This window comes from Lissotriton helveticus, chromosome 2_1 (genome assembly GCF_964261635.1).
Source record: "Lissotriton helveticus chromosome 2_1, aLisHel1.1, whole genome shotgun sequence".
NCBI classification, from domain to species: Eukaryota; Metazoa; Chordata; class Amphibia; order Caudata; family Salamandridae; genus Lissotriton; species Lissotriton helveticus.
The window spans coordinates 344,167,121-344,189,126 of NC_136059.1; the positions used below are offsets into that span (position 1 = coordinate 344,167,121).

Consider the following 22,006-nt stretch of genomic DNA (forward strand, 5'->3'; position numbering starts at 1 on the left):
ACAAAGAGCACATCCTGCTGAATGATTGGGTGGTGGTCCCCTCCTCTTAGGACCACCCCAAGCCCAGTTATGGGCAAAAATACAATCCCAACCAAAGGCCCTGCAAAGCATTATGGGACAAGATTAGCAGTGGGCAGTGAATATTATAGTATCCAATATCAAAATAATTCTGCAAAGAGCTGCAGTTCATCTAGTCGTTACTAGGTGTCCCTCACAAGTCAAATGCAAAAGCATTGAAACCCTTTCATAAAGCTGCAGTTCCACTAGTCTTTACTAGGTGTCCCTCATGAGGGGCACCTATTTGTGACTATTTGAACTGCAGCTCTGTGTAGAATTATTTTGCTATTGGGTACTATAATATTCATGGACCACCACTGAATCGTTCAGCTTGATATGCTCGTTGTGTTTAAGGAATCTGCTTGGTCCTCCCCCTAAGTTAGGGGGAACCCCAAAATCATCACCTCTCTCAATGCCTGATATTTTTCTTTTTCAAAGTTCACTTTTGTGAATTGGTTATACTCTTTTTACCATGTTTAGTTGCTTTATCAAAGCATTTGTGGGTGCAGTTTAGTAGCGGAGCGAAGTTCATTGCCCAGGGTTAGTAAGCACGCACTATTTTGAAACTGGACACTGATGGGGACAATGGTGGATTCAGTGATATTCGCTCTAAATTATATGTTTTTTAAAATTACTTTAATGAGCGCGGCGCTCACTTTATTTCTGTATATTTTACATTTATGTTGAGCGCGGCGTCCACTTCAGGGGCACCACGCTCTGTTTGTTTTTCTTGTTTTTTTCTTACTACGTTGACTCTGTTGTATGCTTTTGTTTACATGGATTTTTCTAACCAATCGCATCGGTTCCGGAAGGGGTGTGTCAGAATGAAACAACTTGCAATAATAATAATAAACAGCATTGTGTCATGAATTGACCAGTGTAATACTACAGTGCAGCAATAGCAATTGTATCTATATATCGCTTACAACCCGTGACGAGACGTTGAAGCGCATTCCATGTATTTACTCTAATGTCTTTGTGATGAAGGAAATTAGTAGAAATTGCGTGTAAGCTTTAGTAGTGTATGCTAAGTCAAGTAGTGACACGTCTCGGCGTGCTGACACCCTCTATCGTCCTTATCTTTCTTAACGCATTGTATCGACCTCTGAAGGATAAACGGCCGCCTTGTGCCCATTGGAAAGAAAACTGCCCAGAAAGGACAGTAAGCAAAATGTGTATTTGTGTGCTGGTTTAACTTTATTATTGACTTTTGTCGTGATGATAAAGATCGCATTGGAATATTATTTTGTGGCTTCGGGCTGCACAGTGACCTTTGCCGCTGAGGTAGTAATCTATCGACCTATCTCAAGCTGTGTTTAAAGTATTTGTTGAGCATTTTTCTTATTCAAAATAAAGACAGAAAAAAATCTTGCCCTAACAGGAGCGACCAGCTGAATATTATTTTGTATGTTAATGCAGACTTATGCCGGTGGTTGAATTGCTGTCTTATTGACCTTTAGGAAGGCGGCGCTTCTGTTTCTGCGGCCACAGGCAGGTAGAGGGCTCTGTGTAGGCGGGGTTCAGGGTAGGCCAGCTCCACACAGGGCTCTGCGGAGACTTAAAGTGGAAGTAATGAGTGATGCTTTGTGTCTGGGATGTGATTAATGGCTCACAAGGAGTAGGGAGTCGAGGGGCCATTATCACACCAAGTGTGTCTCCAGAGGGGCCAAAGATCACTCCAGCAGCTGGGGCAGTGTGTGTATAACTTGCAGTCCGTCTGCGGAGCTGGGGGAGGGGTTGCATTGCTGGCATTTCGATAAGAGGTTATTGCATCTATTGGCCAAAACAAAAACATGTGCCCTAAGGGCCGGCCGCGTAGGATGACTGCGAAATGGAGGCGAAAACTGCCGGTCTTCGTGCGCCCCCATATCTTTTTAACTCTGTTGATTGTAGCAAGAGCATATACCTGCAAATCATTATCAAGCCTTCTGAAGTCTGGTTTCGCTTGACTCCTTGGGGGTAAAGCAAGCACTTTTTCGGCCATCTTGTTTGTATTGTGTTCTTTTCATATCTTCCCAGAAGTCTGCGTTTCCCTGTTTTTTTTCAATTTGGAAGGTGATATGAAGTCCCATTGACCATGATCAGATTAATCTTCTGTATTCATTTCCCTTTACATGATCACATTATCCTGGAGGAGCCCGACCCGATACTGGTGGTGTTTCCTGTTGACTACTTTTCAGGGGCCTGTGCTTGCTGTCCGTGATCTCTCCTACATCCCATCAGAACTTAGAGACGTTTTAAGGCATGGGCAAAGTGGGCTCTGGCTCAGGGCCCCAGCCTCCCAGGGGTCCCCCGGATAGAGGCAGCTCTGTTCTGAAGAGTCTTGCCCTGATGAGCTTGAATAATTCTTAAGAAGATTGTTTTAATTACTGTTTTCCTTAAATTTATTTTTAATGTGGGTGATGTGTGAAAATCTATTACAGATAATTTGCGGATACATATTGTGTTTATGTTTCATGCAACATTCATAAAATACATTCTTTTAGATCAAAACAGGACCTCACGTGATAAATGAGAGGGTGTCACAGAGATTAGTTGCAGTAATATTAGTTAGTTGCTGCTGTGTTACAATAATGAAAATACAAGTCACTGTCCCTGAATATTAGATGCAAACATTTTAGAATTTGGCTATAGTGCTTGTGCATTGTCAATTAAATAGCCACTGTGGGCATTAAAGAGCTGTAATTGGATCATAAATCCAAAGCTGTTCTGAACAGGGGGCCCCAAAATAAGTTTGGCCCAGGGCCCCAAAAATCATTAAGATGTTACTGTCAGAACAAGAAAGCGTTTTGGCAGTACCTTCTGTTGGCTGTGTGTAGGGTAACCCAATGACTCATTGTCACCGCGACACCAGCTTCCCAGTCTGTGGATTTTATTTAACAAAGTCTCCATTGGGCACATTGCACTCACAGACCTGAAAGGGAGTCCTGGTTAGAAGAAAGACCATGGCTGGGAAGCTTGCTTTTCGGGGATATGGAGTCATTGGTCACCCCAAGGGTGTAAGCTTTCTTGCTACCTGTGGGAGGCGGCCATTTGGTTTTGTCTACCCTCTGTGTGGGAACTCCACTGCTCCCCTAGTGACTGTTGGAGTAGGGAGGGCCCAGCTCTCTGGTATCTGGAAGGTGGACAAACCTTCTACCTATTCGGCACTCGTTGCTCTTTGACATGGCAGTCAACTACAGGTTTTTTTCCCTACTAAAAATTAGATTTTCAGTTTTTGGACCCAACATCTGCCTTTCGCTTCAAATTTGTGTTTGTCACTGAGAGGCATTTAGTAAAAGTGACGGTGCAGATCATTTTAATCGTTTTATATTTATGTAAAGTTCAACAAAATGTTAGACTGTCCCTAAGCTGCATCTCTAAAGATACATCCGTAACTGCTGTCAACCAGTTAGTAAATTCAGGCTTTTAGACCTCACTGATTTTTGCAAAATCTTTAACTTCTCTAGTCTGCCCATCGTACTTGCTTGTTCTGATTATCTTATGCATTCACCACTGAATCACAAATTTATGCGCTTGTTTTGTAAAGTGCTGTCTTCTGTAATTTTTTGCGCTCATGGTGGGATAGGCAGAGGGCAGTTATTAGTGATTAATTCCCTATATGTAGCAAGGGTGCCATGGGCCATAGTGCCATGAAGGAAAATGGGCTCCTAGCTGTTGTGTTTGTAGTAAAATATAGCAATAATTTGGGTTCAGTGGCAACCTTGGGTCTCTGGATCGTGGTGCCACTGCACATGCAGCATCACTAATAGCTCCGCCCACTGAAGTTGTTAACAGTGACTGAAGTTAAGGTGGGATAGATCGTTTTTAGGTGAACATCTCCCATCTGATCATCAGCGGGTAGAGAACTGGTAAGAAGGTAGACGTTTAAGTACCTGCAGGGTAAACAGTGTCTGGTCTGAACGAGAAATTTACATTATTGGACCCCAGATTGCATTTCAGTGCTGTATTTCAGGAAGTTGGGCTGAAATTTGTGCTTCGTCTTCCAGGCTTTGAAAATGGTGTCAAGATGTTTGGACTATTGGCCACCGGAAGCCAGTGCATTTCTTTGAGGGCTGGTGTGATATTAGATCATTTCTTTAAGTTGGAACCAAGTGGAGCCCTTGCATCCAGCACTGCCGTAGTATTTACGTCTCAGTAACTCGAAGGCTCTTTTGAGTTCAGTGCCTGAGGTAGCTGAAGCGCTAGGATCCCTCTCAGAAAATGAATGGCCAAATTAAAGATCCTACTTTCAACTGAAGTGAGCATGATTATGCACTGCATTTCCCAAAGTGCATCTGGGAAAATTGTGTCCTGGTATGCCAGGCAGTGCACTTCCTTACCCGTTTTAAAGCTCCAGTTTGTATACAAAACAAAAATGTGGGCTATGTTATAGGGTTGGCACATCAAGCATTTGGTCAGCGTGGGAGGAAATAAAGGCGAAGGCTGTCCCAATCGTGGTGCTTACTTGATACGGACATCCTGCCCCCATGGGTGCATGTTGCATCCTGGATCAGATTCCCTGCATGGTAAGTGTAAGCAAGAACAAGCATTTGCAAAGCAATAGGTCTCGCATTTATGTGAGTTTAAGCTATTGGCATTGTAAATGACAATGCCTATTATTTATATTTTAAAAACAAAAATAAAAGCCATTGTTATTTGCAATGTCAACAGCTCAAACCTGCGTAAATGCGAGACCTATTGCATAGCAAATGCTTGTTAAAGAGTTGCAAAGAGCTGAACTAACTTAAAGATATACATTAGAGATGGCTAAAAAGGGAAAAACCTGAAAAAAACTATATTGGGAGCCAACCAATAAAGAGATACAAACAACAAAACAAAAAAGACTTACTGTAGTAGACTCTGTACAGTTTACAACTATATGGAAAGGAAATGTGGAAAAAGTAAGTTGGAGGAGTTGGTGCTTGGCCTGCAAAATACATCTAAAGTAATTCCAGAGACTTGCAGTTTAAAAAAAAAGTCACATGTCCCTAATATCTGAGAAGACACATGCCAAATTGCAAGGGGCCAGGGGCCAGAACCATGCTTCTCAACTCATATTTAACCTAAGATGTAATAACCAAATTGTGCCTGCCCTCAGGTAAATTCATTGAATCTTTGTTAAACAGATAATTAAATGTAAGACCATTTCCATCATCCCTAAGGCACTCCAATTAATCCCCAGGTAACCGAACACTTTTAGTCTTCCAACCTCCAAAGCAAGATCTACTTTCCTGAATGTACTGGCTACCTACTCGCATAGGCTCAGTATTGGGCAGATCACTCCATGTGCATTGATGGGCTCTATAAAATACCCATCTCGCTCCTCAGGCACCCTCATCTCACAAAGCTACTTTTGTCTTCTCACCTCCCACAAGAGGCCAATTCTAACTGTGCCCTTGAAAAGCAGCCATTTCCCAAGGCATCACTGTCACTCCTTGAGATTTGGTGTTATCTTTTGGGAGAGGAGAAGCCCATCATACTGTGCTTGCCCAGGCCGACCCATTGTAATTTTGCACATGATAGTGAGCCGGTTGGCTTTGCGAGCACAGTCAGACTAACTCTGTGCACACCAACCTTAATGCTTGCAGCAGCCTTTCGGGTTGCGCACTTGCAGCCAAGCCAGTCCAAGCCAGTTTATCTACCATAATGTAAAAAAAAAATGTAATCAACTGGCCCGGTCATGGGCCTCTCAGCACGTTAGTCCTGCAGGGTGCGCTATGTTTATTATCACTTTGCAGAACACTGTACGCGCACAGAGATATCATAAGACGGTTTTGGGTATTGGGGCACTATTAGTCACATAATACATGTTTCAATACACAGGAAACTGCTCTAAATGAATCCCTTTTAAAAGACATAATAAGGCTGGCTAGGTGAGGTGCTGATATGGTATGATTAATGTGAAACACTATATTGTGTAATAAATAATACCTTTATTACCTCTTGGTGTATGCTTTGACTGCTCAATATTGCCACCTTTGAAGGGACACATTTCTAAAATGAATAACTCTCAACTAAATGAAATAGTCAGTTCTGAAACAGCAATCAAAAGCAATAGTATTCTCCACTGAGTATTCTCTCACTTATTACCCCTAACCAAAGAAATGGTCACACAATAAACTTCTGCTATTTTCCTTTTACATAAAAATATTGTGGGATATTCGAGAAAAAGGTAGTAAAGCGATATCAGAAGATGCTGGGAAGTTTTGAACTAGATGAAGCTTTTATTGTTCAGAGCAATAGCCACTGCTTTTTAAGGTTTTTACATTGGTGGGAACCAATGATCAGGCAAGCAAGATATTGCAAAGGGAGGTGAGCTATGATCTCTAGATCCCCAGTCAGGACATATGTAAGAAAATGTCAGATGTAATAGAATTGTCATAAGGAGTAATAGAGTACCCAGAGAGCTGAGCCGGAGAGCCGCTGCCGCTTGAGGAATATTTTGATATTGGATACTATAATATTCACTGCACTCTAGAATCTTGTCCCATAATACTTTGCAGGGCCTTTAGTTGGGATTGTATGTTTGCCCATACCTGTGCTTGCGGTGGTCCTAGAAGGATGGGACCACCACCGAATCGTTCAGCATGATGGGCTCTTTCTATTCAAGGCATCTGCTTGGTTCTCTCCCTAGGTTAGGCAGGACCCCAAAATCATCACCTCTCTCACTGCTTGCTATATTTTATTTTTCACTTTTGTGAGATGACTATATGTATTTTAGCATGTAAAGATAGAGTTACTTGTTTTTTTACCAAAGGTATGCGAGGTTTCTGTTTTATTAATTGGGATGAGACGGAGCAGAGTTTTTGTTCAACTCCATGAAATTCCACGTAGTGGCACTCCACCAACTTCGCCCACCCTTACCAAAAACATAATAAAATAAATATGAGGCAGAATAAGAAGTAACACTATATACACCAACCCTTCAGTCCTTTGCGGTAACAGCAGGTAACAGCGGTCCAATCAATATATTAGGCTGTTTCAAACAACCCCTCTGATCTGGCAGGTAACTGAGAATGATGAAATATAACCTCATGTTTCCTATATGGGCACAATTTGATATAGACTTCTAGATACAGATTCCTTACCTTTGAATTTCCCAGGCATCCACTAGATAGAGTCTCTACCAGATAATGCGTTACCGAAGGTAAGTAACTTGTTCTTCAGGAGAAAAACATTCTAAAATAATGTATCAAAGTAAAGCTAATAAACAAGCCAAACGTGCTTCTCTTGTGTAATATATCTTCACGAAAGGCAAAGAAAAGGGTATTTTTGGAGAAAGTGTTGCTATATGGCATTACAGTTACGCTGCTTATTTCCTTGCAGTATAAAAATGCTAAGCTTGAAATTCATCAAAAGGCCTATAACATACCTTTAATTAGTTATACAGTGGAGACGTTAATAAATATGTGTATACATACACAACTCACTAAACGAGGACCCCTACTTTGGGGTATTGAAAACTAGAAAAAATTTCCCTCTTTAGAAGTGGGTCGGCTGGTCCCACAAAAAGTTGGAAAGAAAAAACGAAATACAGACCCTAGAGAAGGCTGTAAAGTATAGTGTCGGAGTGACTTCAGAAGGTAAAGAACCAATTTAGAAATCCCAAAGCGTTGTAAATAATGCCCTCACCCACTCAAAGAAAGGCATGCTTCATCAAAGGGCCGCTACGACAGCCTGACACAGACCAATGTCCAGGGAGGAGCTCAAGGAAAAATACAGAATATTAAAAGAAAGAATTTGACAGCTAGGGATCCCTATTGCAGAAGCAGGGCCTTGTGCAGCTGCCCATGCATAGCGCTGGTCCCAAAGTACACATCAAGAGGCCGATCACCCCCTAGGCTCAGGTCGAGTGGTCACAGTGAGGTCCACTCCTATGAGGCCAGCCACAACTTGCAGCAGAACAGTTTCTTCTGGTTCAGGAATTGGCGCTGTTTGCTCAAAATACCCTTACCCTCCATGTGTGACCCCACGCATGCTGGCCTTGTAGCTCGTTGGAGGGACATGTGCAAGGTGCTGTGGTTGCAGTCCCTGCGGATGGACTCATTTGTTTCCTGTCAGTGCTCACTCTATTGAGGCAGACCCAGATGTAAGAGGTAAAATGTTGTCACTCATGATGACTGACACCACAGTCAAAGATTGACTGCCCTGTGGGATTATCCAAAATATGCATGACACTGCCTAAAAAGGGACGGCTGAAGGGGTCTTGGCCTGTTTTTCTATTCTTCGCCTGTTTTTCTGTTCTTTGCATCCTCCGGTCGGGTGGATCAAAATATGAACGACACATCATTAAGATAATACATTGAGGAGGTTTACCTCAACCCCTTCTCTATGCATCATTATATGTTATTTACTTGAGCGGTAGCAACGCGAGACGTAAAAAGGACATGTATTTACTATATAAATATTGGATGTGTTGCTTTAATTGGGAGCAAATACGCTATTCAATGTCACATTGCAAAATAGCTAATGGCTTAAAGCTAAGGAATTAACAGCCTGATTAATCAAGCTGAAATCGGCTCGCAAAGGGCAAGATTCTGAGAATCTGGCCCTTTGCGAGCGCTATTTTTGCATTTGGGATTCATCATCCCAAATGCAAAAATCGGTAATAGCGATTTCGCTATTTTGCGAGGAATTACATTTAGGGAATCTCTATTTGAGATTCCTTAAATGCAATTCATCATCCATTTAAAAATTGCGAATTCGCAATTTCGGCCCGCTATTTACCGCGAGGTCAAACCTCGTGGTAAATAGCGAAAACTTAGAAAAATGCTTTTAAAAGCATTTTTCTAAGTTGCATGTTGCACACACACATGTCCTTTGGACATGTGTGTGCGCAACACCTGTTTCAATTTGCATTTAAGGGGTGCTACAGGGTGTCCTTTGGACACCCCTGGCACCCTTTAAATCGCTATCTTATTTGCGATTAGCTAATTGCTAATCGCAAATAAGGAATGACTCCCCATTCATTCCTATGAGCCTTTAGGCCCATAGGAATGAATGGGGAGTTATTCCTTATTTGCGATTAGCAATTTGCTAATCCCAAATAAGGAATGTGTAGGAATCACATTTCTTTATGCAATTCCTACATGAATCCCGTTTTGCAAGTCCTTAATAGCGATTCGTTATGAATCGCTATTAGGGGCTCGCAAAACGGGAGATCGATGAATCAGGCTGAAAGACATTCATTCAAGTTCCATAGGGAGAGGTGTGGCGCCGCGGCCAGGGTGACTGACGCTGGAGATCATGGTTCGATCCCTGGCGCCGGAGGCAGGGGTCTGCCCAGCACCATGTGACTCTGGGAAATAGCTTGTGTAATCTTCCCAACGACCCCCAGCGCCGAGATACCTCTTTGGGGGTGGTTCGTGCGCTATACAAGTACTGGATTTACATTTTTTTTTACCAGGATGAGTGTCGGTCCATCAGAGCACCTCGGTAGTGCGATGGCTGTTTTATTGGGTGAATGGGCGAGTTCCTCACTGAGTCCATTGGTAAAGCACTACTTCCTACTATGCATCGGATGGTGTCAGCTGAGCGGGCGATGAGATATTGGTTTTGGCAACCTGTCAACCTGTAAGATTTCACAATCCTAGAAGGGTTCATTATGGATGGTGGACAGTCGCGGTTTCATCATTTTGCTGTCAAAAATAATACACATCCAAAACTGCAGCCTCTGCTCCCATCGCATTATGTAAATAAGGATCTCAATTTGGCTTTGGAACCAGTGGCTGAGAAAGTGAGATTATCGTTAGGTAAGAATATTATTTTATTGTGGCCACAATGTTAATGTGTGCTTAGCAGTGATCATTTCATAGAAAATGTAAAGAAAAAAACAGTACCGAATGACTGGATGTCACAATATCAAGTGCAAAATATAGTCCTACGATAATACCGTTTGCTACAGTCTTATGAAATTACGAAAGTAAGTCTATTTTATCATCATTATTGTTATTATGATTAATAATAATGTTGTTGTTATTGCTGTTATTATTGTTATTAACATTATTATTAAAATAAAACAATAACTACAGAACCATATAATACAGCAATCTAGCTAAAGGTACGCATGGATTTACTATTCTTAAATCTACATCTACATACCAAGAAGGGGGGAGTGAGAGTGTGTGCGTGCGTATGTGTGCGTGTGTGTGTGTGTATGTGTGCGTGTGTGTGTGTGTGTGTGGGGGGGGTTGGTTTACGAATAGTACATCGCTTATCTGTATGCCCTTACCTTCGTGATTTTGTGGTAGTCGATGTTTTTGCTACAAGGTTTTAAGCCTGCAATACGGTACTTTTGGAGCGTGTGCTGAATATTGAAATAGTATATTATGTCCTTAATGATATCTGACAGAGATACATTCTACACATTTTGCCATTTTTCTTAGAAAGTGAGTGGCAAGCCGCTTCTGTATTTCTAGCTTTCATTTTGTTTTCTGTTCCGCAGCACTTTAAAAAATCTCATGGTTGATGATCCCCTGTTTATATAGCAAATATAACATTCATTCTTTCTTTTCCGAAGTTTTTCTTTCTATTGTTTGCTGATCAAACGAAAAGCCCGCCGCAGATGAAGTACACAGACATGTTGCTGTACTTTTCCTGTCATACTGACCCCATTGAAGGTTTTTATCGAGCTTTTAGTGTTGTGACTGGAACGCCACTTATCATGAAAAAAAAGAAGGCCGACTTAATCAAGGTACGTTAATGAACACCACAGATGCAATGCAAAAAATTGTATAATTTATTATTTGCTTATTTGATAACTGAATATTTGCTTGTGTCACCCCTATCCCTTACTGGGATTTAGCCCACTAAAAATAAAGAATACACAAACTCAAATAAGAGAGCCAGTCAAGTGATAAAAAAAAGTATATATATATATATATATATAGGTTCGGGCTTGGTTTGCTCGGCAACTGTGGCATTTTGAAATTCGTTGGAGCCCGACCTGCTTGCCCCCAAGGACGCTGTTGCAGAGTGGGGTGAGTTGGGAGCAGTAGGACTTATGTCCGAATTGCAAGCTGGAAGTGTTTGGAAAAGCAGTGAGTGCAACATGTAAAACGATGAACTGGCATGAAAGTTACCTTTATTAAATGCGCTGAAGGACTGCAAATACTTACGAAAGGTGTGCGCATTTCAGCATTAGAATACATAAACGCTGGCGTTCACTTGTGGAATTGTTTATTTTACCTTCACGCACTCTGTGGGAGAATACGGCCTGCGCTGATAAAAGGAAAAGACATCACGTGGGCAGTTCAAAGTTACAGAGAGGCACCGCCCGTGATCAAGGCTTGAATGAGCAGAAACGTTGGGCTTAGGTAGCCGCTTGCCATCGTGCTGTTCACCATTAAAGCAGATTTCAAACAACCCAGCCAGTGTCAGTGAGCCTTCTTGAAGGAAAGGAGGGTTTGTTGGAAATATATATATATATATATATATATATATATATATATATATATATATATATATGAGAAACAAGGGGATAATAAACTGAACCTTTTGTACTGGACGAGCTGTGTGGTGGTCCTTGTGTTCTGTGTGCCGTGCGAGCAGCGTGGAGAAGCAGGAGGAGAATAATATATATATATATATTCCAAACTCCTGCTACTCCTCCCGATCAGATCTGGATTCCGATGCAGAAAAACACAGGTACAGACCACACAACAGCGCTGTAGATGAATTTAGAGGTGGTTTATTGACCACTTGTCGCCAGCATGACGCGTTTCGGCTACGTCACAGTAGCCTTGATCACATGACATTAGGAACCAATAATAGTGTTTAAATACTGTGCACAATTAACAAGGATGGGCGTTAACGATCAGTAGACACTGAAAACATACTTAAAACTGGGTTTCAATACAGGGATAAATCCATATATCATAAGACACGGTAAATATATTTAAATAATATATACTCATTATTAAAATTCATAAAGGACAAAGCCAAATTTGATATGCAAGTCCTACCTACCGCAACTTACTCATACCCAGAGTAAATTCAGGCCGCATACTAATCTTTTAGAAAAACTATATACACAACGATGATAACAGTGTATAAAAGCCCAATTTAGATTTAACAAGTGCTAGTGCCACAATTTATAATAATGTGCAAAACGTGCAAAGTGCAAATTGAAAATTGACAATACAGTAGTAACTTAGAGGTAGGAAATCTGCCTTTCGCATATATCATTAAGTCAACTGTAAATTTTTAAAATATCAAAGAAGCAATGTAATGGAGCATGTTATAACCCCTATTAGGAAGGTTTACATGTTCTATACTTGACAAGTATTAACGACACTCCATTTGTACAAATAATGACACATGATACTCATGACAGCTTGCTCAGGACCTCGTGGCATAGTGCCCTTTTTCTCCCCTATATGCAAAGCTGTCAAACGGAGCTCTTATTCTATTAACAGTTACCATAACATATGGACCCATCGTAATACATGCAGGTAAGATGCTGAAAATTGGAATCTCAAAAAGGAGAATCATAACATTAAGACCTGAGAATTGGAACAGCACACAGCTGTTAGCTTACACAACTTGGACAAGAAAGCAAAGACAGCCCACGGTACCTATGTGTTGGGAACTGTTAGGGTACTTCAAAAGGACCAGAAGTCTGCCACACTTCTATTCTTTATCAGATTATAGAAAACAATGCAGATCTTCCCCTGTATTCATTCCATTAGGGATCGTAGTGTTTAGGAGTAAAATGTACTTGCTTTCCAGTTGTCTTAAAGTTTTTTCTCTGTTGCCCCCCTGATGTTTTTGGGCACTGCATCAATAATATAGTATTTAAGATCGTTTAAATTCTTCTTGTGGACCAATTCGGAGTGGCGTGCCACTGGGTAACTCTCATCTGAATTAACAATCGCCCTAAGGTGTTGGAGGATGCAATTAAAGGCCTGTAATTTTGTGCTCCCAATGTATTTGAGCCCACAAGTACAGTGGAGCACATATACCATAAAATCAGTGCGGCAAGTAAAATGCCCTGTAATCTGGATAGGTGCAGGACCAAATTTGTCTGATAGCCAGTTTTTCTTCGTTACCACCTCTGGGCTCGATTTTACTAGCGTATCCCTCATGGAGGGTGCCCTTCTAAAAACAATGGATGGTTTATCTGGTAACAGGGGTGCCAAACTGATATCGGTCTTTAACAATGGCCAATGTTTTTTCATTATCCCCCCCCACCTTATTAGCTTCATCATTAAAGGTCGTGATAAGGCTGACCTTATCAGGGAATTCCTCTGTTGAATTAGGTAAATCATGGGTTGGGCCTGCACTAATAGAAGTGAAGTACTCCTCTCTGTTCAAAAGATTAGCCTTATCCATAGCCTCCTGAAGTAAAGAGGCACTGTAGCCTCTTGCACTGAATCTCAAAAATGCTTCTTTCTGGCATCTCTCTAAATCCGACTTGGAACTACAGATCCTATGTATCCGCAGAAATTCCCCATAAGGGATACTTCTGACCAGATGACCAGAGTGTGAACTCCTAGCGTGCAAGATCGCATTGCCCGCCGTAGGTTTCCTATCGAGTCGAGTCTGCAATTTACCTTCCAAGATGTAAATTTCAACATCTAAGAACTGGATCTGGGTGGTAGTGATTTGTGAGGTAAATCTCAGATTGAGTTGGTTGTCGTGAATTTTATCAACAAACTCTGTGGCAGATGCCAGCGACCCCCTCCACATCATACAAATATCATCAATGAACCGCCAGAAATGTGCTATACTATTGGGGAATGATTTGGCGATTGAGCCCATGAGGACATGCTCCTCCCACCACCCCACATGTAAACATGCATAGGTGGGGGAAAAGCATGCCCCCATAGCCACTCCTCTCAACTGTTGGAAGATCTCCCTGTCAAACAAAAAAAAATTATTGTTTAAACATAATTCCAACATTTTAAGCAGCATCATACTGTGTTGACTAAATGCAATGCTGCGTTTTCCCAAATAGTATTTTATGGCATTCAGTCCATCCGAGTGGGCTGTTCTTGTATACAAAGAGTTTATGTCCAAGGCTATTAGCACAAACTCACTCTCCCATGCAATACCATTGATTTTTGAGAGGAAATGTCCAGTGTCCTTGATGAAAGATGGTAAGGCTTCCACATATTCATGTAAGAAATAATCCACGTATCATGAGATAGATTCCAATAAGCTGCCCTGGGCTGAGATTAAAAGTCGCCCAGGGACAGGTAAGCTCTGCTTATGGATTTTGGGAGTCAGATAGAAAAAGGGTGTGATCGGGAAATCATTTTAAAAAAAAGCATGTTCTTGTTTGCTCAGTAATCCCTCTCCCTTCCATTGATTTAATTCCTTGTGGACAGTGTCATATATATATATATATATATATATATATGACCTTGTTTTGAAGCACTGGATGCAACGTCAATTCGGTGCCCAGAACCCTATAGCCAACAAAAACAGAACAAGCATTTACAAAGCAATCCGTCTCACCTTTGGGACCTTATATGTATTTAGCTATGCAGCACATTAGCCTAGGTGCTGAAACATCTACAGTTCTTTAACATAGAGGGAAAGTAAGCACCAAACTGTGTGACACGCCAGGTATGGGAACACATGGAGAGAAATATTGCCTTTCAGCGGGTAATGGTATAGTCCAAAGCTCTGTTTTTAATATAAAATCAGGGCCTTGGGGGTCATATCACTGATAATACACGATTTCCATGGACTGGAATCTAGAGAATGCTAAAGTGATTCTGGTATTTTACTGACCTCTCCTGATCGTTTTCTATCAAAAAAGTCAAATAGAGGCAGTTGCCAGAAAAAAAAAAAAAATCCCTCAGCAGAAAGCAATTCTGGTATGTTACTAACCTCTACTGGTCGTTTTCTATCAAGACAGTTAAGTCGAGGCAGTTGAACAAGCAGAAAGCAATTCTGGTATTTTACTGATCTCTACTGGTCGTATTCAATCAAGACAGTTAAATAGAGGCAGTTGAACAGAAAAAAGTCCCTAAGCCGAAGCAGACAAGTCCTAGGGCTGATCTCCAGAGCCCACAAAGTACATACACATATAAGTACGTACTAACGAATGTACAAGAGGTCTTGAATACACTAAAGTATATACAAGAGGTCTTGAATGCTCGACCTAAAAATAGGAGCCAAAAGACAAAACGTTTGGGGATAAACCTGTCAAAAGGGCCAGGTCTAACAAACATGTAGTGAAGCACTCGATGAAAATTCAAATAACTTATTAATATGGGCCTTACTCGCTCATATCATGTCTGTTTTCATTGTGTTCATGTGCATCCCATACCAACATCCACAGTGGCAGGCATGGCACATTACTATAGCGCAAATGTACCGTTCCAGCATCCATGGCTACTGCCCATAGTTGCATGGACTTTCTCTACCTTACAATCATGAGAGGAAAGAGCTGGATGTTATGTTACTGTAACTGATCTCCATACTGATCGGAAGGCGGCATTGAAGGGCGATTTACAGCTTCTGGGGCTAGTTAATAATTTGCCAGTTTGGTTACCCATAAACCTTTATGCAGAAGTATGTCTTCAGTGCTTTCTAAACTGCAGGTGAACTTCAGCTGTCCCAACTGAAAGGTACAGGGCATTCCAAAGTCAAGCACTCAGAGAAGTGAGACTCAAACCACCAGATGACATCACTTGGTTATCGCTGGATAAAATGAACTGAACCACATTTTTGGCCATCAGGCTGATATTTTTGAAAGACTGTCTTGATGTTCTGTGGACCAGTCTCCGAAATGGCCCTGTGGGAAAAGAGACATTCTTACATTTTAGTCTCTGAACAAGCCTTAATGTGGTCTTAGCTATCATGTGTGTAGTCACAATATAGCACACAATGTAATACTTTTACATGATATAGTCATGCGTATTAAACAAGGAGTTGGGTGGAAGAATTTCATGCACTGACATTTAAAGATACTATTTTAAAAATTAAACTAAGCTATTACATCTCTGGTATTATATATATACATTAATTGCTATATATGTATGACAAACAATAACAGAAATTAAGAGGAAAGACATTTATAATAAGGTCAATTGATGTGAAGTAGCAGCAATGCAAAACAATTGCTTTGACACGAGCAAGCGAGCATGCACCTTTCTTATGAGGATCATTTACCATCAAACACAAAGGCTAGCTAGGGGTGCTTTCAATGTCCAATGGACCTGTTTGTAAAGGTGATTAAGTTGGAAATGTATTGTGGCTGAGGGAAAGACTTTACAGTTGGTTGTCTTGGGGAGGTCTGCTTCAGCTCTGTATCGGAAACTAGTCGCTATTCAGACTTGAAAATCTGTCAAAACCTTTGGTGTTTATGTAATAAAATTAGCATGGCGTTCTTCACAACTAAGTGGGAACTATGTCATCACATACCAGGTAAAGAAATTGATGTTTGGAATAGCATAGAAATAAAGTTGAAAGAGGCTCTTGTGGTGGTCGGCAAAACCCTGCACCACAAGTAGACATTTCATACGTTTCAGAAATGCTAAATTTCCAAATATAAATAGATCAATAAGTGGCATTGACTAAAAAAAAGAAACAGCACCAGAAATCACTGCAGGAGATAATGGCAGGAACCATCAGCAATAAGCAGGGCAATACAGCCTCTGTGCTATGTTCAATGAGGGTAGGGGTGTAACTTTCCTTGTTTTGCACACACATTCTCTATTCGGAAGTAAATTGTTTGAACATAACCTTTCACAAATATGCAGTGGAAGCCTTACCTTGTAAATGGTGACCTTTGTGTCGTGTTTTTTTCTGCCTTGGTCCATGGTGGACTGAGATAGGAAAAACATGATTACAGGGTGAAATTCCCTGCACGTCAATGCCATTGATTTTTGTTTTTGATATTTGTGGGAGAAACAAAAAATGCTAGCGAGCCTCTCCATGATCTTGCCGCCGCCAGAATTAAATTTGCCCACCAAGCTGGCAGGGTTCCAGTAGCAGCCGGTAATTTGAGCCAGAGAGGCGAGGTGAGCCACAAATTCACCAACACTAGCTTACCCAGCTATATGCACACTTGTTCACATTTCCATGCATTCACAAGCACATACACACTCCCATTCACAGCACGTACTCTCAAATACATATATATTCCTCATATATGCACGCACACATCAAACATTTTAAAAAAATGTACTTACCAGCTGCTGAAGTGATCTCGACCTCGAAGGTTCCTGGAGGATTTGTACTCTTACCTGCTCTCATTGGCTGACCTTTGCTAAGACCGACAGACATTCTACATATTGGTCAAATGGTGGAGGGATGGGGCCCCTCCGCCCTTAAGGTCGGTAGCCAGCCCACTGTTGGGCAGGTGGTTGTGAGATCTGCACCACATAGGCGCTCTTGGCAGGTTACTCTTTTAACTTGAATTTAGATCAGCTGCCAGTGAAGGTTGAGTAAATCCATCAGTCATCTGTGTGCAGACCAAATTTAGTCACAATTCTCAAATTAAGTATAATATGAAGTCCATTGTTGCTGCTAATTAAAATATCAGTGGCCGTATGCACTGTGATTTCCTACGAGTTGGCCAGGTCACACCTCTTCTAAAGAAACCTACAGCCGACCCCTCTGATCTCAACAATTACCGTCCCATTACCAATATTCCCACTCTCGCCAAACTGCTGGAAAAATGTGCGCAACTACAATTGACTAAACACATTGAACAATTTGATCTCCTTAACCCTCACCAGTCAGGCTTCCGAGCAGGACACAGTACAGAAACTGCTATGACCCACATAATTGACGACGCACTTCAAATGCTAGACCAAAACGAGACCTGCCTCCTCATCCTCCTTGATCCCTCTTCAGCATTCGACACCGTTAAACATGAGAACTTACTAGAACTACTAAACGCTAGAATGGGTCTATCTGGAACTGTTCTAAAGTGGTTCACTTCCTTTCTTCACAACAGGTCGCAGAAATTCAAGAGCAACAACCTGATGTCCTCGCCAATACCCGTAACGCTAGGCGTCCCCCAAGGATCCTCTCTATCCCCAACTCTGTTCAACCTAGTCATGGAACCGCTCACCACCTTGCTACAAGCATCCAATGTACACTTTCACATGTACGCCGATGACACCCAACTTTATCTCAAATTACAGTCCCCCAAAGACATCTTGCTCCTGAACTCAACGATCAGATGCACCCAATCCTGGCTTGCCGATAATCATCTCAAACTCAATGCCCTGAAAACAGAGTTCCTTCTGATTTCACCTCCAGCGAAGATCTCCACCACTCAAATTTGGCTTAAACACCTAACCGCACTCAATGTCCAACCGACCATCGTGGACTCAGCAAAATCTTTAGGCATAACACTCGACACCAATCTCAACATGCAGCAACATATCAGCAAGGCAACAAAGGGAGCGAACTTCCAGATCAATACTCTGAGGAAACTTAAACCCTTCCTCCCAGCCAAAGACTTCCAAACCGCAGTACAAGCACTAGTCATCCCTCGAATTGAATACGGCAGCATCGCCCTCTGCGGACTCCCACTAACTACAACCGCACCCCTGAGAGCTTCTCTAAACGCTGCAGCGAGACTCATCACTGGGTCAAAAAAGCACTCCCATATTACCCCTGACTTGAAATCCCTGAACTGGCTGCCTTTTGAAGCCAGAATACACCTGAAAATCGCCTGCATGACACACAAGGCGGTACACCTAAACTCACCCGGATACCTCGCTCAGAAACTGACAATCTCTGGCGGAGTTAGAAACACTAGAGGCACAAACAATCTTCTGCTGAAACCTCGAAGATTCCGGAAGGAAAAAACATATAAGCGCTCCTTCTCAGGAATGGCGCCTAGGATCTGGAACTCACTCCCGCCCGAAATCAGGCTTATCTCTTCCACTACACTCTTTAAAAATGAAGTAAAAGCTATCCTCATGGCAAAATACACTTGAGGTTTTATCTCAGACACTGTTAATACTCTGCATCGATTTGTACTACATGTTTCACCCCTTTGATTATTTGTATTAGCTGTTTTATTACTCACATGACTGGCTTTGTAGCCACCCAGTTGTACTGTTTTGACCTATTGATTTATCTGTCTGACTATACTCCCTCATGTACTACTCTTTCTAAAGCGCTCTGATATCTGCGAAGATCTTGTCCGCGCTATATAAAACTTTCAAAATAAATAAATAAATAAAGGTAACCCAGAAAACACACAAGGGTGCTAATTAGCTCAGATGGAGGAGATGTTTTACCAACCCAGACCACTGGTTTAAAGCTAGCAAGGGGGATACCCCCACCTTCAAGAGTAGACAGCCGGATTGGTGAACCCATTTTTAGGATAGCTACATAAAGTACTTATTCATACAAATTATCTAAATGGAGCGCATCTTCAGTGATTGTCTAAACATCGGGACTAGTTCCAGCCCTTTGGACCTTAGTTAAACACACTTGGCATAATCAATGACTTTTATTTTGTTTTAAAAAAGCAGGGGAATACATTATCCTCACAGTCCTCTTATAATTTGGAACCTTTGGCAAAAGAGTTTACCACCCTGCAGGAAATTAGATTGTTAAGCCATGGGGTAGACAAGCCAGAATCGTGATGTGAGCTGTGACTGGGCTCCCACAGTACCCGAGCAATTTGACCCATAAGCATATACGCACTTTTTGGTGAGACATTCATATTTTTGAAAATATCTTTAGTTCCATTTTTTTATTATTTCTACACAGGTACAGCTTATACTTTAAAGCAATTTAAGCAGAGTCATGTTAACATATTCATTCAGAAGCATTGGCATGTGCAACATTGATACATAAATCAGTATTGTATATTTCTCGAATACCCGGTGTCACAGTCTCATCCTCCCCACCCCCGCACCAGTCTATCATATGGTTGGGGTGATTATCTGCGAGTCCTCTACTGTGAGTCCATAGTAATTTATCCATGGACTCCAGATTTGTGTGAACTTTTTTGGACATCCGCAAGCGATATACATGTTTTTTCACCGTCATATACAGGTCCATTCGCCTTTTCCATTCGTCTACAGTATGCCTCTGTGCTGTCCCCTATTTGCATGCCAAATATCGCTTGGCGACCCAGGCTGATTATTATTAACTTTGTCCGAGAGAGATCGGCTTCTGTGTGTATGCGTAGCAGCACACATTTTGGATCCATAGGTATCTTGTCTCCTAATATATCCTATAATTCTGCCAATTTTGCTCCCACTATTCCTGTATTTTCTGGCACTCAAATGTCATATGAAAATATGTGCGCAACTGATTGTTGCATCTAAGGCAGGTAGGTGTATTGGCCCTCCCCATTCTGTGTAGACGGGATCTGTCATAGTAGGTCCTATGTAAATACATAAATTGGATGAGTCGGAGTCATGACTTAATGGCCACCTCTCACGGATGCATCAATGCAATCTCCTAATCTAGCAACAAAAGCAAGAGTCCCTTTTCCTTGTTTTATAAGGAAACAATCTCAAACGGTCATCTATTCTAAAGCTGCTATATTGATAACCGGTATGTTAGGTATAGCATAGAGTCAAAACAAATTAACAAATTTACATGTACACAATATAACCCTTATATATCAAAATGTTGTATACATCTAAATTAATAAGATCAGCAGAGTACAATGAGGGCAACAGTTGGCAAAGGAATGGATTGTATATCTTATTTTATTTATCAAACAATCTGTTATCTGTTGAATTATTTTAGTAAAAACGTCATCATATTTATTAAAAAACAATACAATACCTAATAAAACAATTTGTGTTATAAGAAGAAAAACTGTAGACGCGGCGTTTAGGTGAAAAAGATCATCACCTTCTTCAGGAAAATAGTTTCATGTTAAAAACAATCTATATTAGTCTATTTGCTTTGCGGCCTGGTTCAATTGGCCTTGGTTGTCGTTGCAGTAATTTTCGGATTTTTCATGAAAAATTGCTTAAAATGGAGTCTTGGGTTTGTTCATTTTCCCAGACGAGTACTATAAATTTTTCCTCTGGATTTGTTGGTGTAGATTATCGCCAACTGTCAGAGTGGAATTTTCACGAAAAATTGCTTAAAATGGAGTCTTGGGTTTGTTAATTTTCCCAGACGAATACTATTAATTTTCCTCTTGATTTGTTGGTGTAGATTATCGCCAACTGGGGTTAAAACTGGATGATCCTCAATTTCGAATCAAGACTCCTGTGATATTTCTAATGAAATATTCCTTCCAAAATCTTAATGTGAGGTTATGCGCAGGACGGTCGTCTCCCCATTTGCACAACTTGGGGTGAGAATTTAAGATCTTGTCTTCAAATACACCTTGTTTTAGATTATGGGATTTACTGGTTTGTGGACTCGCCAATCAATCAATCAATCAATCAGGCACATTTATAATAATAATAATAATAATCCACATTTGTATAGCGCACAATCACCCGTTAGGGTCTCTAGGCGCTGGGGGCCGTCGGGAAGATTAAGCAAGCTATTGCCCAGAGTCGCATGGTGCTGGGCTAACCTGCCGCCGGAGCCGGGGATCGAACCCTGATCCCCAGATTCCAGCGTCAGTCGCCCTGGCCGCGGCGCCACACCTCTCCCTTAGCGCGCTACTCACCCGCCAGTGTCTCAAGGCGCTGGGAGGGGTGCTGCTACTGTTCGAAGAGCCAGGTCTTGAGTTGCTTCCTGAAGGAGAGATGGTCCTGGGTCAGTCGTAGGTGGATGGGGAGGGAGTTCCACGTCTTTGCAGCCAGGTAGGAGAAGGATCTTCCACCGGTGGTGGTTCTGCGAATCGGTGGGACGGTAGCGAGGGCGAGGCTGGCGGAACGGAGCTGACGGGTGGGTGTGTAGAATGCCAGGCGGTTGTTAAGGTATTCGGGGCCCATGTCGTGGAGAGCTTTGTGAGCATGGGTGAGGAGCCTGAACGTGATCCTTTTGCTGACGGGGAGCCAGTGCAGGTCTCTCAGGTGGGCAGAGATGTGGCTGTGTCGGGGGATGTCCAGGATGAGTC

The 22,006-nt window shown here is 41.7% G+C and overlaps 1 protein-coding gene across 2 annotated transcripts in view; it reads left to right on the forward strand.

Moving 5' to 3' along the window:
• SPEF2 (sperm flagellar and cilia associated 2) overlaps positions 1–22,006 on the forward strand; it is a 1,151,963-nt gene that overhangs the window by 1,041,122 nt on the left and 88,835 nt on the right. For both annotated transcript variants that reach the window (XM_078674939.1, XM_078674940.1), the window contains exon 32: positions 10,559–10,732. In XM_078674939.1, coding sequence (XP_078531065.1) covers positions 10,559–10,732 — 174 coding nt within the window. The remainder of the gene's footprint in view (positions 1–10,558; positions 10,733–22,006) is intronic.